Raw genomic sequence first — 25,642 nt, 5'->3', positions numbered from 1 at the left:
AAGGGGCTTTTTCGTCTTAATCGGTAGAAAGGTGGTTTAAGGTTACCTAGCTTCTATCGAAAGGAACGTCAGCTACTCATTTTGGGTATATATGTTAAATTCGTTAGAGCAATAGTTGAAAGGTCTGTTTTCTTACAGTTTGGATGCAAATGCAAACATAGTATCTTCCAAATAAAATATTACAAGAAAAAAGTAATAGCATAAGCTTACAAAAAAAAAGAATTCAATAGACCCAAACAATATTGTTGTCAATTAAGTGAATAAAAGTGTACAAAAATTATCCTCTCTCTGTGGAGGCTAAAAAATTACTCTTGCTACCAAATCCATGGGGTATTTTACTTTAGTATTTTGGATGTTGAAACATTGAATATTTTCTTAAAACTCTTTGGAAAATATTCAAAAAACACCTGAATATTTTCTTTAAGCTTTTTGGAAATTGCATAGAGATGGCTGAGGGAGTAGTATTAAGTAGTCTTTTGCGTTGACGTTATTTGGATTAACCTTGTTACAAATTCCGTGGTAGTAACGAACATTTTGAAACGAATAAGTACCAATATCTCGTGGACATTAAAGTAAAACAGTAAAGCTGCTGAATTCTAAATAAGTATACTGTTTATTTTTTGTTTTTTTTTTGGTCTCGGGGATTTGATTTTTTTTTTTTTTTCGTCGCGGGGATTTGATTTTTTTTTTTTTTTTTTTTTTTTTTTATACCTAGACATAGTCAATTATTACAACCGGGTCATTTTTTTGAATCAATAGTCATTACGGCTGCAATTGAAGCTTCTGGTCAAAGTAATGTACTTTCGTTATATTTATTCTTTCAAGCAACTTTCAAGTTTGAATGGATCAACAATTTTTATTTCAGTAATTAAAACCTAGCAAGAGTTTCTTAATTATGCTAGCTCTTGTCTCCAAGAGCAATGGAAATTCAATACAATATCGAGTCTTTCCAAAGTATCCATTGGACTCCATATATTTTAAAATGTACTAATTTAGCTAGTCAATCCCGTCGGGAGAATTGGATGTCATCAGATAGTGTACGATGTCTTTGCGAACCATGGAGTATTATATTTGCTGGAAACTTTGATATTTCCCCGCTAATAAGTTCATCAAAAACATTGCCTGGCTCAATTAAATTGCCCCAAGTCCTTTGGGACTAAAAACTATACAGACAAAAAAGAAAACTTGATTAAGCACTTCTAGTAAATGCTAAAATGAAACGTGAAAAAATTGGAATTTTAAAGCGTAAATTAGACTAGAAATTTGGCTGTCAAAGCAGATTAATATCAATTAATTGCCCTTCTCTGAAAAAAGACCTTGATATCTGAAGAAACGAATAATATATCCTGGGTCGGTTTGAATTTATAACATAAGCAGCATTTGTTAGTGAATTTGCTATTTATAGCAAATTTTTTTGCTGTTTTTCTTTCTGCATAAGCTATGAAGAAATCAAGTTCTTCATAGATATCTCAATAAGTAGGACACTTCATTCACATCACCTAATCTTTTCAGCAGGAGTTACAATTTCATCTCGAAAGCTGGACAACAACAAGATAGCATGTTTAGCTCAAGTTTCTTATACTTTTCTCCTGAGAATGCCACCAAAATGATACGTAAAGTAAGTAAATTTGCAAATAAAGTTGGCAGTAATATTCATGTTGATCAAATTCGTACTGATCAAGGATTAAGTTTATACTTCAATTCCAGTAGCTACAAAAAAGTTTGTAATAAAGTAGCTGTGTTTTCCTTATTTTGGCTGACAAAATGTTGAACCTAACGCTGTACTGGTTTTCAAACATGTCCAAGTTTTTCAGTTGTTTTCTCAAAAGACTCTGCAGCCAAACGACCCTTCAGAAAAGGGGACCGGTAGAAGGGATGATTAGGCTCTAAGAACTTTGTTTAAATCAGAACTTTCATATTTTACTCTCATTAAAACTTCGTTGTTGCGCTTTTAATGAGTAATAATTCCATATATTCACATCCTCACCAATCAAAATTCTGTTTGTTTAATTTATTTTTAGTTAGAATTTCTTTTGTGGGAAAATTAGAGCTACTCCGAAGTTTGTAGTTCAGGGGAAAGCTTCAGTTTCAAATTGATAACAGGGGATGAAATAACAAAAGATTAGGTCTATTTCTAGAAGCGTAATTGTCAGAAAATCAGAAGTTAAGATTTGTTGACTATTTTCCATGGTGACTAGACAATGTCTCTTACCAGTGGAATTCATTTGATTAAAGGTTGAGTCTCCCAATTTACTGCTTGCATAGGGACCATGTAGTAAAATAAACAAATAAATTCAGTTCTAGGAAATTTTGGAAGATATTGTTGCCTGGACAACAAACGAATGGCTATATGAAGCCACCGTGTGTCTCAACGTAAAAACCAACATTTAGACTTAAATAAACAAAGACTCTAATGGGAAATATTTCTCACGATAATTAAAGCACGAAACAAAAAAAAAAGGAAAAAGCCATTAAGACCCTTGGTTGTTTATGTTAGACAAGTAGACGACAACTTTAATATTCAGATCTTGCATTGTCCAATCAATTATGACTGACTGTTCAGGCTCCTGATAAACTTGGCGCAGCAATAAAGTTAACTTTCAGATGTCGTTAAGGCATAATGTACAAGAAAAAAGTATTTTTACTACTGACTATTATTGCTATTAGGAAAATGGGTGGTTAATGACTCTGTAAAACGAGAACTTCTTTTGATCTGAGCCTCAGGCCATCAACGTGGCCTAGCTCTAGTCTAGACAATTGAATGAATAGCAGCTTATGTTTCTTACCAAGACTGAGATTAAAAAGAAGAGAAATACATTGAAGTAGATTTTCAGCCGTCCAATAACAGCTATAGAATTTCAGGAGAAGGAGGTATACAACACCCAATTCCTTACCCTACATAAGTAGCTAGGTTACTACTATGAACAATCTACTAATCTAGACACGTATGCAAACCGGCTGTATTACACGATGGCAACTTATCTTTAAATCACGTAATTTTTATTTTCTATATTTCAATCGGTGCTTTTAGGTGGAGACAGCTAGACTAGTCACACCCCCCCCCCCCTTATGCAAGGTTATGTTGGGAAAGTTTCAAATTTTCTACAAATTTGAAATGATGATGCTTTTATGATGATGCAATTGTACGATCAGCAATTTATTTTATTGGATCATTTCATTTAGTGAATTTAATCAGCAAAAGTTACAGGTATGTTTTAACTATCTTTCTGAATTTCTTTTCCACAGTAATGTGTCACAACTTTGCAGTAAACATAAAGGAAACAAGATGTTTCACCTATACAAAAAAATTGTAAATATAGAAAAACATGGAAAGCCAAAATATAGAAAAGAAAGACAAAAAAAAATTTGGAACGGCAACATATTTTCATTGAAAATACAGACATAACAATGCAAATAAATATAGATGCCAAAAGAGTTGTTGTTCACAAAGAAATATATAATTTAGAAGTCCTTTAGGACAAAAAAAAACTTTCAGGAAAAGAACATTGACAAATGTTGTCAAGAGATGACATCTCTATGACACCCCTAATCATAGAGTCAGAATGGGCACCGTGGGAGAGAAGTTCTTTCAACAACGGCTATGTAATGTTTCTTCTTTCTTGTCACCTGCCCAAGACAAACTCTAATTTCTTCCGGGAAATCTCAAACATAAAAACGAGTAAACAATAATTCTCTAACAGTAACAGTAATAAATGATGATAGAAATGACAATAGTTATAATGCTAATAATAAATTCAGGGTTTCTCAATAGTGAGCATATTCAGCTGTGAGCCGAAGCCAGGATATAGTGAACTATCCTTAAATTTGTTCCCAAAAATTTTGTCATTTAATTCATAAAATTAAACACTAAATTCAGATAAAATTAAATCGGAGAATTCCCAATGGAGTTATGCCATCTCACAAAAGGCACTTTATAAATGCCACGGTTGGCCCCTATAATAATAGTTAATGTTCGCGCTTTTTGTTTACATACTCTGTGCTTCTGTTTGAACTACTAATATAATTAATATCCATGAAACAACTAAAAGATGACGAAACATATCCCTGTGAAGGGTGAACAGCGGAAGGTTCCCTTCAATCTCGCCCGTGTGACAAGGAAGTGGACTGGTTATGACGGTCGACTGATTGAGCATCTAGTTTTTCAGGCCAAAATAAAAGAGGATTTTCTAAAACTCAGCCCCCAATTCAATTCCCGTTCGAAAATAAATTCATCTGCATACTGTAATGGCCGATTCAAGCCCATCAAACTTTTTGGATGTTTTGTAATAATTGTTCACTCAACTGAAAAAACAAACGTCACAAAAGATTGAGGACTTGGTCATGTAGACATGCAAAGAATATTCCTAAGTTCCATTCTTTAACCGTTGGTGATCTAGGCTAGGGACTTAAATTTCCTGAGATCGGAATATTCTAATTAGGTGATCTAAGTTTTTGGTTTTGTTTGCATGCAGGCCAAACCAATGCGACATTTCTATGACAGATGGGCAAATAAATATGTTTTTTGGGCAAAAGTTTGAACATGCAAAGAGGTAAAGAATATGCCGTTTAAAGTTTTTCTTTTACCATCAAAAAGTGAACTTGGTTTTTGTGTCGATGTTAACTTCACTGCGGCCAAAATCCTCACGTAAAGCGAGGAAAATTTCACCGCATAGCGATGCTTCCCGTCACTTATTAATCTCAACTAATAATTGCAAAGTTATGTATATTAATTATAAACAGATTTCAAACAGAGGGACTTAAAATTTAAACTTAGATTCCAAGTAAGAATTTAATATAAGAAAAAACTACTCCACACAAAGATTACTCCACAAAAATTGCAGCCGTAAATTCTACAATATAATTTGTCTTTTTCTAAAAAAGGAGGGAATTGAACAAGCGTTATAGCATTTACTTTGTGTATGGGATTTAAATCCAATAGTTCTTAGTTTGTAATGAATGGTAAGTAAGGCTTAAATTTATTTAAATTTATTTAGAAGTATTACTAAAGCTATTAAAGTCAATAGAACAAGAACATTTGTAATAATTTTTGGAAACATTTAGAAAAATAGCCCTTTGGACAGGAGTGGTCTTGGTGACAATTAATTAAAAAAAACTTTTTCCACAAAATAAATTTCTCAAAGAAAAGTAAAGAACTCCATTAAACCAAAAATGAGCAAAAATATAATCAAATAATCTACAAAGCGTAAAACTACCACAAATTAGTATTGGTAAATAAATGAAACCCAAAACGAACAGAAATTACAATAAATAAATGAGTCAAACTCAAACTGAGCAGAAATTAACATGAATAGGGCTCAAGACCTCTGTGCCTTCCCAAGGCCAGAACATAATTTGCACTTGACTGAAAAAAAAATGAATGTGTATTGTCAGTTTAATATATATATGCTGATGTTTATTCCTTAAAATTTTAATAATATTTGATTTATTAAAGTTATAAAAGTGAAAACACTCAAATTTTAAATTGGAACAGCGCTGCCTATGATATTGCTTATATCCCCTTTTAATACTTGCATACGTAGGCTATAGTTTTTTAGTTTAATTGGAACTCCCCCTAAAGTTTTTCGACTTAATGCCCTTAATGTTATTAGATACAGTAATCATAGAAGCATCATAAAAAGTATGTATATAGTGTCTTCTAGCTAGTTAAAAATCTGTCACAATGTACCTGAATGGTATAACATAATAATATAAGTCGTTATTGTGCTTTGTCACCCTGTTGACAATCTACATGATCACAGTTCATTTTGATTTAGTTCACCATCTACCGAAATGTTCCTTGAAAACTTCACCTTAATACCTTTAAAATGTGTAGTAGCAACAGTTTTAGTAGCTGGAGTAGCATTAGTAGCAGCGTGCACATAGCACCTTTTTTTTCTATATTCCCTTCAACACACGATAAAATTCTTAACTTAATGCCATCAATCGGTCAGCATTACTGATAATTCCTCTTAACAACCTATGTGGGCATAGTTTGTTTCGATTTATTTCCGTACAGTTACAAGATTGCCCAAAGTTTTCGCCTTAATACCCTTAGGTTTATAAGCAGTAGTAGTAGCACCAGTAGTTGTAGTAGTAGCAGTAGGAGTAGAGTTAATAGTATTAGTCTTAGCTTTAGTAGCAGTAGTAGTAGTAGCAGTAATAATAATAGTAGCAGCAGTAGTAGTTGTAGGAGTGGAAGAAGTAGAGTTATGATGCAAATATTGTCTTTTGGTTAGTTCAATATCCCCCACAACAAACATTGTAAGTTTCAATTTCAAAATTGTTCCTAATTGTTTCAATTGGGAACAATTAATTAATGTTTCAATTAATGAAACAATTCAATTAATTGTTTCAACAAAATTGTTTCAATTGTTCCTAAGATATTGCTGATATGCCCTTTTGAAAACCTGCATACGGGTGTCAGGTTGTCATACGTACAACAGAAACTTTCAGAAATATTTTCTGAAAGTTTCACCTTTATACCCTTAGGTATAGTTGTAATAGTAGTCACAGCCATATTATAACTATTCAACTTAATATAATTAGTCATTGCTTTGATATTGTCGACTTGTTGTTTTGATAACCTGTATATTCATATACTTCTTGAAACTTTCATCTTAATGCTCTTAACCTTACAAGTAGTTGCGATAGAAGAAGTAGCTGGAGCAATAGTAATAGTAGTAGTGGAACTAGTAAATGTTGCAGTAGTAGTAGTATTAGTAGTAGTGTGAACATATTGCCTTTTGGTTAGTTGATCTACCTCTTTAAGTATTCTTTGAGAGTTCAAACTTAATAGACAAATCAATTCTTGAGATATACTATTTTGACAATCTAAATGCACGTAGTTTCTTTGTTAGTTTAAATTTGCCATCAATATTCCCTCAAACTTTACTTTCATAGCCTTAGTAGTACTATTATCACAGTAGTTTCAGTGGTAGTGGACGTAATTGCAGTGTTAGTGTTGTATTAGTAGTAGTAGTAGCAGCATTAATAGCGGTAGTAGCATGTGCATATTGCCTTTTGCCTCAGTTGAACACCACTTTCATAATGCCCCCGAAGTTTTACCTTGACACGTTAAGCCGTTCCAAAAATATTATTGATGTGCGTTTTTGACACCCTTTGACGCCCTTTTCACCTTAGTACTCTAAGTCTTACAAGCTGGTGTAGTTGTAGAAGTAGTTGGTGTAGTTTAGTAGCAGTAGTAGTATTAGTAAAAGTAGCAGTGGTATCAATGCTAGCAGTGACATGCTTATAGTACCTTTTTGTCAATTGATCTTTAAGTATTCTCCGAAAGTTTCATTTTAATACCCAAATCCATTCTTGAGATATTTTTGACAATCTGCATGCGGATAATGTGTTTTGATTTAGTTCTAGTTTCCTCTCAATATTCTGTAGCATTTTCACCTCCATATGTGTAATCTAAATTGTACTAGTATCATAGCAATACTGGTAGTAGTAGAAGCAGTTTTATTATATTAGTGTATTATTTTTAGCAGTAACAGTAGTACAAGAAGTTTTCATAGCAGTAGTATCAGGTACATTTTGCCATTTGGTCAACTGAACATCTCACCCATGCTGCCCCTGAGGTTTCCTCTTGATATAGTAAGCCGTTCCAAAAATATTGCTGATACTCCCGTATTAGCAAACTGTATACACATAGTATGTTTTAACTTCGTTCAACTTTCCCCTCAATCTTTCCTCAGATATTTTTTTTTAATATCTTCAATATCCTCGCCTTAGTAGTATTCGCTACTGAAGTAGTAATTTTAGTGATAGTAGTGGTAGTAGTAACAGTACTTGTGGAAGCAGTAGAAACAGTAGTAGTTGTTGTTGCAGTAGCGTGCAAATGTTGCCTTTTTGGTCAATTGATTATCTCCCTTATCATTTTCTGAAAATTCTAAATTAATATTCTCAGTCACTCCTGATTTACACCCTTTTGACAACTCATATATACATCAAACATACATACCTTTTCTCAACCACATGCACTATATGTAAAGAATGAACAAATTGCATAACTTACAGCTCTTGCCCTGAGACCTCGGGGGGGGGGGGGTGATATCCCCAAACGCATAATTACTGAATCTTTCAACAATGCTGAAATAAATTGACGTCTCAAAACTTTGTTTGGATGTTTGTTTTGGGAAATGATGGGCGGGGAGGAGGGTTGCTTTCTCTCAAATAACTTCGACTCTTAAAAAGGGTACCATAACTTGCAATTTAAAATCAAATGAAAACCATCTTAATTCAATACGACACCCATTTAATAAAAACCTTATATGCCCCCAGGGCATAACTAAAAGCCCTTGTCCCAGGAAGCTGGGGTTGTGTCAACCCTAAAGGCATTGTTATATGTTCTTTGGGCTATTTTAAACAAAACTGGAATCGTACAATTTCAGTCAGATGCGTTTGGTGAAAACAGGGGTAGTTGGGGGGTTAGTTGACCTCCATCACTTTTGACTCTTAAAAGGGAACTAAAACTTCCAAATTTCAACCAAATGAGCCACCTCTAAAGTTTATGCAACCATCCCTTCCATAAGAACCATATTGCCCCAGGGGTATAACTTACAATCCTCGCCCTCAAGTTCTGGTGGTTTGTATCAACCCCCAAAGCCTTGTTATGTTATCATTGGACAATTTTGAATAAAACTACTGTCTCAAAATTTCTATTGGATGCACCTCGAAAAAACACGACATGTGTGTGTTGAGTGAGGGGGAGGGTAGCAGCGCTCTGATCACTTTGGCTCTTAAAAAGTGCACTAGAAATTCTGATTAGCAATCCAATGAGTTCCCTCCGAAGTATATACGATCATCGTTTCTATAAAAAACAAAAACAAAAAAAAACAACCTTATATGCGCCCAGGGCATAATTTAAAACCCTTGCCCTGTTACCTGTGGGGGCAGGATGTCTTCCTCAAAGACATAACTTCCAAACCCTTCAACTACAATAAACAAAATTGTTACATCCAAATTTTGATTGGATTTCTTTGGGGAAATATCATCCCCCAAGGGCATAACACAGCCCTATCCCCGGGGTAATGGGGGGTTATGTCAACCCTGGAGGAATTTGATATGTTCTTTGGGCTATTTTGAGCATTATCGATATCTCAAAATTTCAATCAGATTCGTTTGGTGAAAAGAGAGGTAGTCGGGGGGGGGATACCTGCCCTCCATTACTTTGACTCTTAAAAGGGAGCTAGGACTTTCAGTTTTCAACCAAGTGAGCCTCCTCTAAAGTTTATACAACCAATCCTTCCATAAGAAACCTTAAATGCCCCCGGGGCACAACTTACAACCCTTGCCCCCAGGCTCTGGGGGTTTGTTTCAACCCCAAAAGCCTTGTTATACGATATTTGGACTATTTTAAATAAAATAATTATCTCAAAACTTGTACTAGATGCATTTCAGGACAATACGAAGTGTGTATGGGGGAGGGGGCTTAGCTGCCCCCCGATCACTTTGATTCTTAAAAAGAGCACTAGAGCTTCTGATTACCAGTCCAATGAGCCCCCTACAAAGTTTATATGGCCAGACTTTCTATTAAAAACCTACTATGTCCCCTGGGCATAACTTCCAACCCTTTCCCTGGGGGTTGTGGGGGGTTGTCATCCTCAAAGACATAATTTACGGATCTTTCAACTACGTTGAACAAAACGACTATCTCAAATTTTCAGAACTGTTTGGGAAATTTATGGGCGCGGGAGGTGGGGGTGGGGGGTATTCGCCCTCCCGTCACTTTCGACTATTGAAAAGGGCGCTAGTCCTCTTAATTTCCAATCGATTGAGCCCTTTTTGAAGTTTCTACGAGAACGCTTTCTATAAAAAACCTTGTATGTCCCTAGGGCATAAATTTCATCCTTTGCCCTGAGGGCTGTAGAGGGGGGTTGTCATCCTCAAAGACATGATTTCCAGACCTTTCAACTACGTTGAACAAAATGAATGACTGTATCAAAATTTTGATCGGAAGAGTCTGGGGAAATGACAAGCATGGGGGGGGGCATTTGCCTTCCGATCACTTTCGACTATTAGAAAGGGTACTAGCCCTCTCAATTTCCAATCGAATGAGCCGCTTTTGAAGTTTCTACGACAGTGCTTTCTATAAAAACCTTATATGCCCCCAGGGCATAACTTACAACCTTTGCCGTGACGGCTGGGGGGTTGTCATCCTCACAGATTCTCGGACCTTTTAACTACTCTGAACATAATGGCTTTCTCAAAATTTTGATTGGATGTGTTTGGGGAATTGGTGGGCGTGAGAAGGGGTTAGTTGCCCTCCAATCACTTTCGACTATTAAAAATGGTACTATCCCTTTCAATTTCCAATGGAATGAGCCTTTTTCAAAGTTATTACGAAAATTCCTACGATACGAAGTGTCCTGGTCTAAAAAAAAAAAAAAATAATAGTAATACATTGTAATTACTTTTATTTTTTAATTTCAACTTAAAAAAAAACCTCAGTATCCAAAAATATGAGTTCCAAATTTTTCAAACAATTCGTGGTAACGAACTATAAATAAAAAGTGGTTCGACCCAGTACTAACCGAAACTCTAAAAGACGGGGTTTTATTAACAATAGATAGACCAAAAGAAAGACCAAATTCTTATCCTAATTAAGTAAAAAACTTTTTTTTTACTGAAAGTAAGGACTAACATTAAGACTTAAACGAAATTATTACGAATACGATGCGGGGTGTGCCCTCCTCAATTCTTTGCTCTTCACGCTGAAGTTTTTTAGAACTTAAAAAAAACTTCTTATTGTTCTTATTAAGCAACCCTTGTGTTTCAGAAGTCATTCTTGAAGAATTGGGACACAATTCAAATTTTAGCGTAAAGAGCAACGTATTGAGGAGGGGGAAGCCCCCTCATATATGCAATAATTTCTGTTCGTTTTAAGTTATGATGTAGCTCCTTACTTTCAGTTGAAAAAATTAGTTTTTATTTAATTTCTTATTGTTCTTTTAAACATCACCGGGAAATCCGGCTCTACCTTCACGGTAAATTCCCCCTTACGAAAAGATCCTCTAGACAATTCTATCCCGGTGAAAATCTATCCTGGGTATTGACTCAGCGTCTCCACACGTAAAACTGAGTCGGTAGAGAAAGTAGGACAAATAAAAAAAAAACTTTGTATGTTCTGGCAAATTCTCCAAGCGTAGACCATGAAAAGTGATTATCGAAAAAGGAAAAAACATTCCCAAAAGTAAAGTAACCTCAATAAAAATTGCAACATCTGACTCAGTGTATTGGAAAACCCTACTGTAGAAGTTTCAAGCAACTATCTGCAAAACTGTGGAATTTTGTTTTTTTTTTTTTTTTGCCAGAAGAAAGATCGAAAATGCGTGTTTATTTTATTTTTATTTTTTTCTATTCCTTTTTTTTCTTTCTTCCTAGGGGCGAATGTATCAAACCACTGGTCCTAGAAGACCAGGAGAGAAATGAACCAAACGAAAAACAAAAAATTCTACTGCCATTTTCAAGTGACCAAAAAGAATGGAGAGCAACTTGTCCGCGGTAGTAATGCTCCATCGGGGAATTTCTGCGAGACAAACTTTCTATAGAGAAGGGGGGATTTGAAGAAAAAATCTTCCATGGAGGGGGATTTCTGGCAGGATATGAAAAACGATCAAAACTAGATAAAAACAACAAAACTAGTCTTCAAATAAAAGTAGACTAAGGAGAATTTTCCAGGCGAAATCGTCTGCAGGAAATTTTCTGGGGGTGATTTCACGCGGGAAGAATTTGCCATGCAGGAATGTCCTGGCATTACTTGAAAAACGATTAGAAATTAAATTAAAAAAACGAGTTTTTTTTACTGAAAGTTAGGAGCAACATTAAGTTTACTTTTTGGCCCAGTCCTTAAAAAACGACTCCTGAAACACAAAGGTTGTTTAATTGGAATAAAAAGCTCTCTTTGAAGTACTAAAAACTTTAGCGCAAAGAGCGAGGGATTGAGGAGAGGGAAGCGCCCCTCATATACAAAATGATTTCTGCTCTTTTTAAGTTTTAATGCTGCTCGTTACTTTCAACTGACAAAACTTGTTTCATCAACACGGATATAACTTTTTTTGGCTTTTTTCCAAGGGGTATCGTACTGGCTGCAGCAAAATGTCAAGAGGGAATTCCTATAAGGAAAAACGAATTTTATAATAACTTGTTAAGCAACCAGAATGTTTGCACTACAGCAAAATGGTGATTTCTGCCATTTCAAGCTGGAAAACAATATTTCTGACTTACTAGGGCCGAAGTTCTACCAAGTTAGAACTCCAAGATAGACAATAATACGTTCAAAAGCATAAAAAGTTATTTACACAGTCTCCCAGTTTCATAGGTTAAACATACATACAGACTATATAAAATGAACGGTTCTATTAGATCGTTTATGCAGTGATGCGGTTATGGGCCTACGCAGTTATACAAACCCACTTTTATCACGGTAACTTGAATAAGCAATGAGGTTACAACCTTTTAACCGCGGCTATATACGCCAAGGTTTTCTGTAAAATATAGATATTGACTATATCTTCAAGAAAGAACGAGTTTATACTCAGCGAATCATGTAAAAAAAAATTAGGTTTATGCAGGATTTGTTTGCTTAAGGTTTGCTTTTTTTATTCAAATGAAAAAACAAGGAAAAATCACTGAAGTCATTTTAAAAGCTGAAAGAGTTGGAAACCCATTTCCTTTTGCTTCTTATCACTTTTGAAAGCCATAAGATTTACTTTCCATATCTCATCAACGATTTTCCTTCCGTTGGTTCTGTAAATTCATGCAAATATCCAATCATTTGATTTGTTTCTAAATCGTTTTGTGGTCTCTCCAATTTTACAATTTAGAACGTGTTCATGGTTTCTAACAAGGGAAGAAGGAAAGTCAATTCATCAGAGGAATTTCAAAAGGTCTTGCTATATTCAAATTATTTTTTCGTTTGATATGATTGGTAAAATGTTGCCTTTTATTCGGCTCCAGCAACTAACATTGTAGAACATTATTTTGCAAAACAAGGAAAACTATGACAAGTGTCGGGAAAAAGAAATAATTTCAAATCTCTTCATACTCTCCTGAAAAATGTTTTGGATACTTCATTGCATGTACATAATACTAAATCTTCCTAACTAAAACTCGCATTGTAGTCATTTATATTTATTATTATTGTTTTACAACAACAAAAGAGAGAATAATGAGGACTTTTTTCCCAAGACAGTGAACCAACAAAACCTATTTGAATATTTCGGCCCTATATCTAAGGCCCGTCTTCAGCAAAGAGAATAAAAAACAATAAAACACTTACAATAAAAGTTCTCAGTTAAAAATCATTTTTTTTTTAAATAGAGAACTTAACTGAGAACTTTTATTGTAAGTGTTTTATTGTTTTTTATTTTCTTTGCTGAAGACGGCCCTTTGATATAGGGCCGAAATATTCAAATAGGTTTTGTTGGTTCACTGTCTTGGGAAAAAAGTCCTCATTATTCTCTCTTTGGTTGTTGTATTATGGAAAGGCAGTGTGGTCTTCGTCATTATTATTGTTTTTTAAGACCTCTGAAGACGACTTCTAGTTGATCTAAAACCAACAAGTGCTTCTTATAAAGAAAATGGGAAAAAAGAATTCGTAAACATTCTAAATTACCTAAAGTGTTTAACAGCATCTTCGTAAGCGGCTCTACAGTTTTCCCAGAATCCTGTCCTGAAAATAAAATATCATCAATTCACTCTCAGGCTTATTCGCAAAGCCAGCGTAATGGGGACGAGTTGGGGTTGTTTCAGGATTGATACACAAGATAATTCCTACTTCGTTTTAAGATTAAATGAATCTCTTTTCTTTTAATTAAGAAAAAAAACTCTTTTGTTTAATTTCTGTTGGCTTTGATTTTCATATTCACATTTATTGGGGCTACCGTTCCCTCAATCTTGCACTTCCAACGTAAGTTTAACTTTTTTTTAACAACATTTCTAGATGAAGGACTAATTTAGGTGTATTCGCTTTTCAGCCTAAAACAGAATTTTCTTATGAGTAAAGGAGGCTGCCATCCCCATCAAGATCCCAGTCCTTATACAATTTACCTTTAAATACAATTTAACTTTTAACACAATCCTTCAATACGTAAAATCTTACTTCTCAAACTATTGTACCTGCAATACGAGGGGAGCTCTAACCAGAGGTGGATCCAGGAGGACAAAGGGATAATTGCCCCCCTGGTAGATGTCGGGAGTTGCAAAAATTACGGGGTTGTGGATGGGCGAAAATGCTGATAGGAAAGCCCAAGTTTCGTTGTCCCCCACCCCCCTCTTAAAAATAAACTTAGTATCTATTCCTGACTGTCACGCCCTCGGCATCAATAGTCCATGATTATGCAAAATATATTCCTCAAAATTAAGGACGGTCATAATTTAAATCCTTCTCCTCCATATTTATCTGAAGCACCTTAACGGAGTATTTCTTATGTGGGCCTCAAAATGTACCTTTCAAGGTATTAGTCTCCCCCCCCCTAAGCACACAAAGACACTCAAAAACAATGTTCATCTATCTTTTCCCTAATAAATGATCTTCTCAAACAGTTCATTTCTAATCAACAGTATATATGTTCAGGAAATCTTTCAACACCACGCCCTAGTATGGCCCGGAAAACCTGTTTTTTCTTATCGCTAATGTAGTCCCGTTCCCATCTTTAACTGGGACAAGTCCAGATTGACTATTCCCTCTCAATTTATTAACATGCCAGCACAATATTGTACTATTATGCCGTCTTGCTGCATCTCTCAGATCTTCAGCAATTTTATCCATGGCCTCCGTGGACATAGAATAAGTAAAGTTTGCTTTCAATTAACTATTTTATTTAGTTTTTTTAATAGGCAAGGTTTTCCTTTCTTTTTGCAAAATCTTGGAAAGCACTGGTCAAGTGATTCTTGAAATGAGGTAAACCAATCAAAAGTTCCTACGTCTATAGAAAAGAAAAAAAAATAAATCTTACCTGGCATTCGGTTCATTTGGCGATTGTTCCTGTCTCTGACTTTCAAGATGGGCTGGGAGAGATGTTTGTGTGATTTGGGGCTGTTGATGTATCATACCAACAAGGCCCGGATGATGAAGAGACCCAGGATTCCCCAAAAATGCTTGTTGGGCAGCAGCGGCATTGAACGCCATGAGCTGCATAGGGTGCAGATGTGAAGGGGGAGTTCCAAGAAGTGCCTTATCATAGCGTCCCTCTGAAAGTCAAAATGAAAAATATTGAAATCATATTGACTTTTCATTAAGGAATTCTTTTTTCACAAAGTTGTCAACCTGGATGACGAGGAAAAACATTAAATAAAATATTTATCCTATGAAGCCTAGAAGTTGATATGATAAGCATAAAGTCTAACATAAATCTTAAAGTTATTTCTTAAAATAGGCAGAAGTTACTCTGAACCAAAGGAAAGACACCCCCTCCATTTTCTTCAACATTACATTCCATTGTGTGGAATGTGGAACGCTGCTTGTACTTTACTAAACATAACAAATATAATAGAAAATGCCATGCGAAATACTATACAGTAAATATTAAGTATTACACCATAGATTTTGATAAGCATAAACTTTATATCGTCATGCAAACATTATTAGACAAATTCTAGAGTTGTGAGCATCCAAATACAAGATTTTCTCAGTTGTAGATTGACAGCTAACGAACAAGTTTCCGAACTAAGGGAACTTCGACGGATTGCAAAGTTGCATTGCAGTCTGATTCTTGACAACATATTTTTCATTTGTTAAAAACAAACCAATACTCTTTTTGATAAATAATCTCAGAATATATTTATTTAAACAAACGAGCAGTTAAAATTCAAAAAAAGATTCTTGTAATAAAATCGTCTACATTCAAATTTGTAACATGATCGAGATCGGTTTAGCCCTTTAGAAGGCCAAGAATTGGGCAGATTTTCAATCTATTCATTTCAATAATATTCCCCCTCCCCATTCATCCAATGTTCTGTAGTAAAATTATTTCTAAGATATTTTAACTGCAGATCCTTTTGGTTTCCAATTACCTATTCAGTTAAAAACAGGATAAGAAATCCTGAAATAAAAACACTAAAACTGTAAGTTGAATGAAAACAATTAACCAGAATATCCCTATTAAATAAAAAAATCTCTTACTAGGCCATTTGGGCTTTAGCCTCAGAGATTTTGCCTCCTTCCCCAAATCATTCCATCCTTATTTATGTTCATGTCAATAAAGCAATTGAAATCCAGTATTTGAGTCAGGTTTTTCATACCTTAGTTGCCCTAGAAAGCGGACAGAGAACGTAATTCTTCTCTTCACAATGCCCCATGGAACGCTTGGTGAAGCGAAGGTTGAGAAACTATTGAAGAAGGTGAATTTTAATTACTTTGCCATTGTGATACCCAGACATATATTGCTGCAATAATGATGATTCTCATTCAGCTCTCCTGCTGTTCCACCAGCTAATTACCAAGTTGATCTCAGAGAGCAAAGATGGATATACTCTTCATAATGGATACCTTGTATTGTTACTTGCTGCCCACCATCAAAGTAATTAACATTTTAAGTCTATAGATGACCACATATATGATTTCCAGCATTCTCATCTTGCTTAGATTTACTACAACATAAACATTATTAAGGTAATAACTTCAATTTTATATATAGCCTTGGGCTTACTTTTCATCTTTATAGATTTAGAAAAGTTATTTTTAGGCATTTTTTTTTGTAGATTTTGTTAGTCTCCTTTGCGGTCCAATAGGCTGATACATCTTCTATTAAAATAGCGGAACAGATTTTTCCAAAAAAAAAAAAAAATCACTCTAGTTGCCTCTAAAAATAAAGAAGAAGTTAATTCCTACTGAGAATAGGAAAAAAACTCTTGGAAAAGTTGACCCATGAGAAACAAAACAATTGGCTTCTTGTGATGATTCTAAACATGTAAAATTCATTAAGTTTAGAATTACCCATCAAAAGCTGCGATCTTTTTGAAAAGGAGGCAACATATCTACAGAGAGGTAAGCGATCTTATAAAAATTATACCATCAACTTCAGCATATCGGGGAACCCTATTTCTGATGTTTAAAACCCTGTCTTCAAAAACAAAATTATGAATTTCTTCCAAGAAGAATCATCAGCGATTCGCGTTTATTTGTTTCTTTTTGTTGTTTTTTATGGCACTTGGTATTAACCAAGTGACATAAAGCGATCGCAAATTCTGTCGGTCTGTTTGTCCCGGTTTTGCTACTTTAGGCACTTCCAGGTAAGCTAGGACGTTGAAATTTGGCAGGCATATCATGGACCGGACCAGATTAGATTAGAAATAGTCGTTCTCGTGATTTGACCACCTGGGGGGAGTGGGGGGTCGGTTAATTCAGAAAAAATGAAGTATTTTTAACTTACGAACGGGTGATGGGATTTTAATGAAATTTCATTTTTGGAAGGATATCGTGTCTCAGAACTCTTATTTTAAATCCTGACCAGACCCGGCGACATTGGGGGGGGGGGGGGTTTGGGGTGGACCTAAAATTGTGGAAAAAGCTTAGAATGGAGGGATCGGGATGAAACTTGGTGGGAAAAATAAGCAGAAGACCTAGATACGTGATTGAAATAACTAGAACGTATCTGCTCTGTTTCGGGGAGTTGAGGGTGGGGGGTTAATTATGAAAATTAGAAAAAAATGAGGTATTTTTAACTTAGGAAGGAGTGATCGGATCTTATGAAATATGAAGTTTGGAAGAATATCGTGTCTCAGAGCTCTTATTTTAAATCCCGACTGGATCCGGTGACATTGGGAGAGTTGGAGGGGGAAACCGGAAATCTTGGAAAACGCTTTTAAATGTCGTAGATACGTGACTGACGTAACCGGATTGGATCCGATCTCTTTGGCGGAGTTAGTTGGTGAGGTTCAGTGCTTTGGCGAGTTTGGTGCTTCTGGACGTGCTAGGACGATGAAAATTGATAGGCGTGTCAGGGAGCTGCACAAATTGACTTGATAAAGTCGTTTTCCCCGATTCGAACATCTGGGGGGCTGAAGCGAAAGGAAAAATTAGAAAAATTGAGGTATTTTTAACTTACGAGTGGGTGATCGGATCTTAATGAATTTTGATATTTAGAAGGACCTCGTGACTCGAGCTCTTATTTTAAATCCTGACCGGCATTCAGCCTCTAATTTTCCTTTTAAAGCAATCTTTTGATTCTTAGAATTTTGTTAGAGCTCATACCATATGAGCTCTTGGCTCTTCCGACCTCGTCACAAGTACCATATGAGCTCTTAGCTCTTGTTTCTCCTAGGGGTGATTGTATCGAGCCAATGGTCCAAAAAATTTAATAGAAGGCTTATTTGAACGGAGACAACAAATTCTAGTGCTCTTTTTGAGCATAAAAAACGATTGTGACAAAGATAAGTGACCTAATCTGCTACTTCGTGGCATTAAAATCATAATTTAACCCAAAAAAGGGCCACCAGGCTATCAATTAAAATTCTGGAGACAGCCAATCGATTTAAAATTATAGAAATTTTACTGACTTTTTCTCCCAAATGCTTTAAAAATGACTGCTTATGCACAGGGTTAGTAGGAACGGAATAAAAACTATTTTCCCAATATCTCAAAAATGGAAGAGCTTATTGATGGCTTTAAACAGCAAAACTTTAGTTGAAATGCTTTACAGTACAATTGGATACGCATCTGACGCGGTCATAAATCCCGTCAGTATAGTATTAAACTTTAGTCGTAAAGAGCGAGGGGTTAAGGAGGGCCAGCCCCTGTAATATAAGGAATAACTGATGTTCGTTTTAGTTTTTAATGTCACTCTTTACTTTTATTTGAAAAAACTTTTTGTTTATACCTAATTTTAATTCGGAACCTACTTCAATACAAGATAATAATAAAATCCTTATGAACTTAATTTAACAAGTTTGTCGAACTAGATTGAACACAACTGTTGGAAATGAGTAATGCAGTCCAAAAATGAAGAGTGGCGTTTACTTTTTTTTTCCTTTTTTAACAAATTGTGTCATCTTATTAAATTTAGTATACTCATTTGCTCAGCATTGGATTAAAAATCTTTTTAATTCCAAATTGAAATATTTCATAAACAGGGAATAAACCGAGATAGTTCAAGTTCAAGATAGTTCAACCTTCATATCATCTGTGGCACGGTATAACACCTATAGAAAGTTTCCGGTTGGTAGCAAACCGGCAAATACTTCTGTGAGATAGGGGGAGGAGGTTACAGTAAAACATGCTAGAAAAATTATCATACATTCACGAATGTTGCACCTTTATATTCTAGGAGGGGTAAGGGGTGGGTATATTATCCACAAACAAAACTTAAATAGTGATACTCCCAGGTTCTTTAAAATCTCAAATTATTTGAACTCTAGTGAAGGTTAGGGCTTACTCACATTATTATGTCAAATATTCAATGCCAAAGATTAGAAAATATGGATTGTCACTAGCAGAACATGGTAACTATTGTTAACTATTTGTCTCATTTCTTGCTGTATGGTATCACCAATGCATTGCACATTGTCAAATATCCCAAACACTTTACTCATATGATTTATTGTCTATGCGTTGACTAATTTACCGCCGTTCTTTTTATTATCCAGCTGATTGTTTCAATCAAGTACCTCCTAAGCTGTAGGTAGCCTATTTGACTCGGACAAATGGACATCAAAACAGATGTCATTAGTAAGCATCCCCCCTGCAGTGAATAATATTGCAACCATGGAGTGAAGAAACATGTCTTGCTGTGTTTTTAAGTTGCCACTACAAAAGAGAAGGCGCCAGAATTGAGCCACTGTAACAAAGCTGGGTATTGATTCCGAGTTAAAGCGGAGAAGAGTAATTTGAATTTTAAAGAAAACGCTAGACATTAAGTTGAACGGTTACTTTTAGACAAATTAGTGTAAAAGTAGTTGTAAAAATCTATATTAAAGATGTCGTCATCGTAAGATCTAGTAGATGTAAATACGAGGATTGGTTTGGTTCTAGGAGGTATGTATTGGGAGGGGAGAAGGGTCCGGGCAAACTATTTTTGAAACAACTTGACTCGTAGCTTTACGATGCACACATGATAACGGTTCACCTCTTGCAATTGAGAACGCGGTCACTAGGCGTAAATCAGAAGGTTTCCCTTCTGAAATACCTTTAAGTTTTTTTTTCTAATTTAATTAAAACAAGAAGTCAAAGTCTAAGTCAGAACCAAGCAAACCTAAAACTGTCGGAGATTCTTATTCTATCTCAGCGAGAAATAGTTAAACTAAAGAAAGTTTTCAAAAAGTTATCAAGTCATGTTGGCAAAAAACGTATTGGATATCGTCCACTAGGCATACATCAGAAGGTTTTACCGTCTGAAATACCTTTATGCGAAATGACTACGTGACTTTTCAGGAACGAATGTGCAGCCTTCCGGCATTACTTCCTCCAAAACTGGGAAGCTAAATAAATATTTTTTTTTATACTTTAAATAGATGGGCTATCTCTGGATTTTTAACCTATAGCAACTTGGTTCTCTACTGGGCAAAAACTCTTCTCTCCTTGAAAATCGAACTGTGTCTACCAGTGAAACTATTTTTTTTTTTCAATAGCTAAAGAGCAATTAAGTATATATGAATGGAATAAATAAAATATAAGATTTTTCAAAATAATAGATACTGTAATTCAGACTCGTGAATTGATTAGGAACTTGCTTGATTCAGCTATTATAAATATAACAGTTAAAATTTGAACAAAGTGATATTTTAACAATAATATCTAAAGTTCCTTTAAGTAAAAATATATTTCATTATCAATTGTATATGTTTTTAGTGCAATACCAGCTTTTAAATTGTTATTTTATATTAATTTTCTTATTGTCTAATTCAGCATTCTGTAGGCTACATACAAAATACTTATAACAATCTGTATTCAAAATAAGAAAACTAGACAAGCATCAAATACGTAAAATGATAATTGTTTGTGTTAGAAAAAAAAACCTCATATTAGTAATGCTGGATCTTATAACATGGCAAATGCTACTTTTAGAACACATCTGATATAAAAAAAATCATTTTTGAATTATATACTAAAGATTTTTTTTTTTTTTATAAATTATACATTATAGTCCTAGGCTCATAGAAGGATTTAGAGCAATTTTTTTTTTGGGGGGGGGTGCAATGTTATAAGGGTGCCAATAATTGACCCAACTGACAAGATTATTTAAAAATTAAAATACGTAATGAGGACGCTAGAAAAAATTATGGAGGCCCGGTTCCCCGGGCACCTTCCTGGATCCGTCAGTGCCAAGGCTCAATCCGAATGTTTGTTAATTCTGTTAGTTTTGGTTTTCTTTTCTTTTTCCAAATCGGGATTATGGAACAACTATAGACGAGGAATAAGTACAAAAAAGAATGCTACCACTAAAGTTAGAACACTTTTGCATATGGCCTAGGATTATGTCAAGGTCGAAGGGGGTGGACAGATAAACTAGAAGTGATTACGAAAGTATAACACATAGATATTTTCTAACTATAATTAGGTAAGAATTCTGTTATTATGTAGTAGAAAAGGAGATATACTAGACTGTTATCATACACATTTCTGAGCGTAAAGTGCAAGATATAATTTTAGTTATTTCGCCATGTCAAGACATAAAAATTTAAAGTAAATTGATTTTTTAGCCATAGAAAGTCAGCAAATTGACGCCATTGTTCCTTTCACAAATTTAAACGTAGATAAAAAAAAATTAGTTTTCTCACAATTAAATAGCACGAAATTATCGTTATTTTAATTTTTAGTTTAACTGTATTTGCGGTCAAAGTGACTCAATGACAACGTTTTTGTTTATTGCTACTACAATATATGTATCCTTTTTTAAATTAATGATGTGGTTTGCATATGCTGTCTTTAGCTTAAAAGTGCAAATATATATATATGTATGTATATATATAAATATATATATATATATATATATATATATATATATATATATAAATATATATATATATATATATATATATATATATATATATATATATATATATATATATATATATATATATATATATATATATATATATATATAAATATATATATATATATATATATATATATATATATATATATATATATATATATATATATAATATATATATATATATATATATATATATATATATATAAATTCAAAGCAGAACGGAGTCAAAGAAGTTCAGAGTATGTATTCAAAGTGAGAAATTACACCAACTGATAGACGAACAAATAAAACAGCGGATTTTGCGGGAAGCAAATACAGGAAACGTTTCCAGTAAGGGGGGGTAGCCTGAAAACATTATTCCAGACTGGCGAGGGATATGAAAATATTCTAGCATTTAAAAAAATACATTTTTTGGTATTTTGATTGACAAAATAGCTGTTTTGGTATCCTCATGGAAAAAAGTAAAAAACAACCAGATTCCCTCCACCCCTAAGAATTTGGAACACATTTTACCCCCTTGGCTATATATATATATATATATATATATATATATATATATATATATATATATATAATGTCCAAAATCTAGTTTATGTCGACATTCACTGGTGAATGTCCGAAATTCCTTTTTTCTGCTTGGATTCAATTAGCTTTGCGAATCAGCTTTTTCAATCTCATGCAAGCTTTGATGGTTAAAATTAGCTTAGCTTGGGTTAGGTTAAGTTATAAATATCAGAAATAAGCTAAAAACCTCACCTAACCTGTTACCATCAAACTTTGCATAAAACTGAAAAATTGACTGGCAACGCTGACTAAATCCAAGGAGAAAATAAGGTATTTAGGATATTCACCGGTGAATTTCGACATTCATCTATTTCGGACATCCATGGCAACGTATATATATATATATATATATATATATATATATATATATATATATATATATATATATATATATATATTTATATCGAACTGTTCCCACATTAATATAAATGAACTTGATAGTATCTTGCATTGTTTAAACGTCCCAACTAGAAAAGCATGTTGAAACTTGTAACATTTATAATTGACTTTATAAAACATTTATATAACTTATAACATTAATAACTCACATTGGGTAAGAAGGAAGAAATGACTTTGAGGTCATTTGATTCAATCTAAATTCAGATGAGAATCGTTCCTAGCCAAGGTCCATTAAGTTACTTCTGTCTCTGGTTCATAATGGCCAGGACTACGTGCTGCTTTGGGCAAGTTGATCTCAACAGGAGTCCGTGTATATCTTGAACCGCCCGCTGCCCACCGAACGATCGCATTACGAGAATATAAGGTGCGGTTCCAATCACGGGTTTATATTTGATTGCTGGTCACAGCTATTGGCAGTCAACGGGGGGCGAGAAGCTCATTAGGCCCAAAAACCCACGAAAACAGTCCTTCTAATTTTAAGAAGAGTCTTCTCTCATCTCGATTGAGAAAAAGCTTTGGCTTCTCGCTGAGGTGTTTGTGAAGCTTTTTAAATATTTAGGTAAAAGTTAACCTGCAGGATGAGCGCATATACAGGCGAGTGTGGGATGGGTCAAAGATGCCATTGTCCCTTGGATCTGAAGTATTTTAATATTCTACAGAAAATAGCATACAGATGTATAGCATCATGAACTACAGACATTACACATGTCACTTGCATGTGAGCAAGGTGTACTTGCATGTGAGCAAGGTGTCACATGTCAGCAAGGTGTATAAATTAATTTACACCCTTGTTTAGCTAGTCCCATCTGACTTGATAGAATATTACCTAAAGAATATTTGAGAACGATCTTTGTCACGTCCGAAGCAAATTTTTGAAAGAAATATTAACCCCTAGTCTGCATAGTTTTATTTTGTAGCGTTGGTCCGTGTATACACAGGAGAACATTATAAAACGAGGGGCATCATAAAGTTTTAATTGTTGCCTTCAAAAATACTTGACATAATTTTTTGGGAATTATTGTTCCTAAGTCTCCTCTAATTAATCATCATCCATATTTTTATATCATTCCTAGCGTCGCTTGGTATCAATAATACCGTTAATATAGAAGTCATCGCCGTTTTATTAAATATATGACTTCAACCTGCAATCCCTCGATAGTCCATTTACAGGAGTAAAAAAAAAAAACGCTTGAAATAAGTCTATAGAATAAAGTGGATGTTTAAAGGTCTCGAGTCCGAACGTCCTTGTTGGTCCACTGCAACTTAAGATACGGGAGGTGGTGTAGTGTCATCTAGGACAAGAATCTCTCTTGAACTAAAAGATTCAGTTTGTTTACATAATAAACTTTGGTACCAGTGATGATACTTATACGATAGATCATTATAATTCGTGGATGAAGATTTAAACTTTGTGATCCCACTCCTTGGGTATGTTTTTTTTCAATTAGAAGTTTCAGTTAAAAACAAGTGTGACTTTAATCCTATTTTGGTGATGAGTAGCAAAATGAGTTAATTATCGTGAGTTCTGGATGGTCAGAGTCGAGATGAAGACTGTTATCACCCATGTAGATGGTATAACACATTTGTGCAGATATAGAGATATGTGTGCATACGATAATGCCCATTACCAAATCAAGCTCCTAATAGGATTGAAAACTATAATGGGATTAGCAGGATACGGCCCTCCAGCTGCGAACCTGAATAGTGTTCACAAACTATCAACCTATGAAAAATCATAAATAACGCATTCATAATATTAAAACTCACGACGTAAAATGAGAAGCCAATTGTCAAGCAAATCAAGGCGGAAACAACAATATTATTAGACATTTTTCTGTACCTTTTCAAAGAATGAAAATTAACTGGCTAGTTATCTGAAAAGGTGGGAAAATCACAGAGGATAAAATCACAGGTATCTTAACATTTTGCTTTGGGACAAAATTGTACCCACAAAATCATAGAACTCATTTCAGCCGCAGAATTGAGGTTTTAGAAGAAAAGAGGGGAATTATGTTTGGGACTCTGGTCTAAACAATGCTTAAGGATTCTTAATCTTTTTACGAATAAAGGACAAGTAGAAGAAGTATGAGCAAACTCCACCTTCTGTCACTTCAAATCTTAAGAAGCGATGTTGTCTCTGGTGAATCGTTATTAGTTTTGATATGTAATAAAGTAATCGACAGTGACTCAAATCTTTCTGCAAAAATTGTAATTAAACTTTGAAAATTTTGACCATCATATTCCATAGTATGAAAATTACTTTGTTAACTTAAGGCAAGTTTTGGAATTTACTCTACATCGTCTATTTTCCTAGTTTTTTTGTTTTTTTTTTTCCTTTTCTAAAATGAAGGAACACAAGTAAAATGTCAAATATTCGATTTATCGTAAATCCAAATCCTACTATCAAGCAGGTTGTCAAAGATATCCAGCAGTGCCAACACAGTCGGAAGCCTGCTGACCATTAAAAAACAGGGGCGACAATGTGAAATTTACAGCTTCTTGTCACAGCAGAGGTGCGGGCAGAAAGAAACTAAACCGCCGCAACTGCACCCCGTCGTGCCACCTAACTGTAGCACCGTTTAAATAATGACACTATTTAGCTGCGGGTTGTCTGCCGATAAAAAGCAAACATTAAACACGGGGAAAATAGATATATTATAAGGAAAATTTGATAGAAGCACGCATACCATGAAGGAAATTGTAGTGTAATAAACAAAAGTTAATTTTCTATCTGCGTG

At 34.5% G+C, this 25,642-nt stretch overlaps 1 protein-coding gene across 3 annotated transcripts in view; it reads right to left on the bottom strand.

Moving 5' to 3' along the window:
- LOC136036192 (dachshund homolog 1-like) overlaps positions 1–25,642 on the bottom strand; it is a 120,527-nt gene that overhangs the window by 60,670 nt on the left and 34,215 nt on the right. For all 3 annotated transcript variants that reach the window (XM_065718267.1, XM_065718269.1, XM_065718268.1), the window contains exons 3-4: positions 14,967–15,201; positions 13,625–13,681 (exon numbers count right to left, since the gene is read on the bottom strand). In XM_065718267.1, coding sequence (XP_065574339.1) covers positions 13,625–13,681; positions 14,967–15,201 — 292 coding nt within the window. The remainder of the gene's footprint in view (positions 1–13,624; positions 13,682–14,966; positions 15,202–25,642) is intronic.

The sequence above is a fragment of the Artemia franciscana genome, chromosome 15 (assembly GCF_032884065.1).
Source record: "Artemia franciscana chromosome 15, ASM3288406v1, whole genome shotgun sequence".
Taxonomy (NCBI): Eukaryota; Metazoa; Arthropoda; class Branchiopoda; order Anostraca; family Artemiidae; genus Artemia; species Artemia franciscana.
This window is presented reverse-complemented; position numbering and strand designations above follow the sequence as displayed.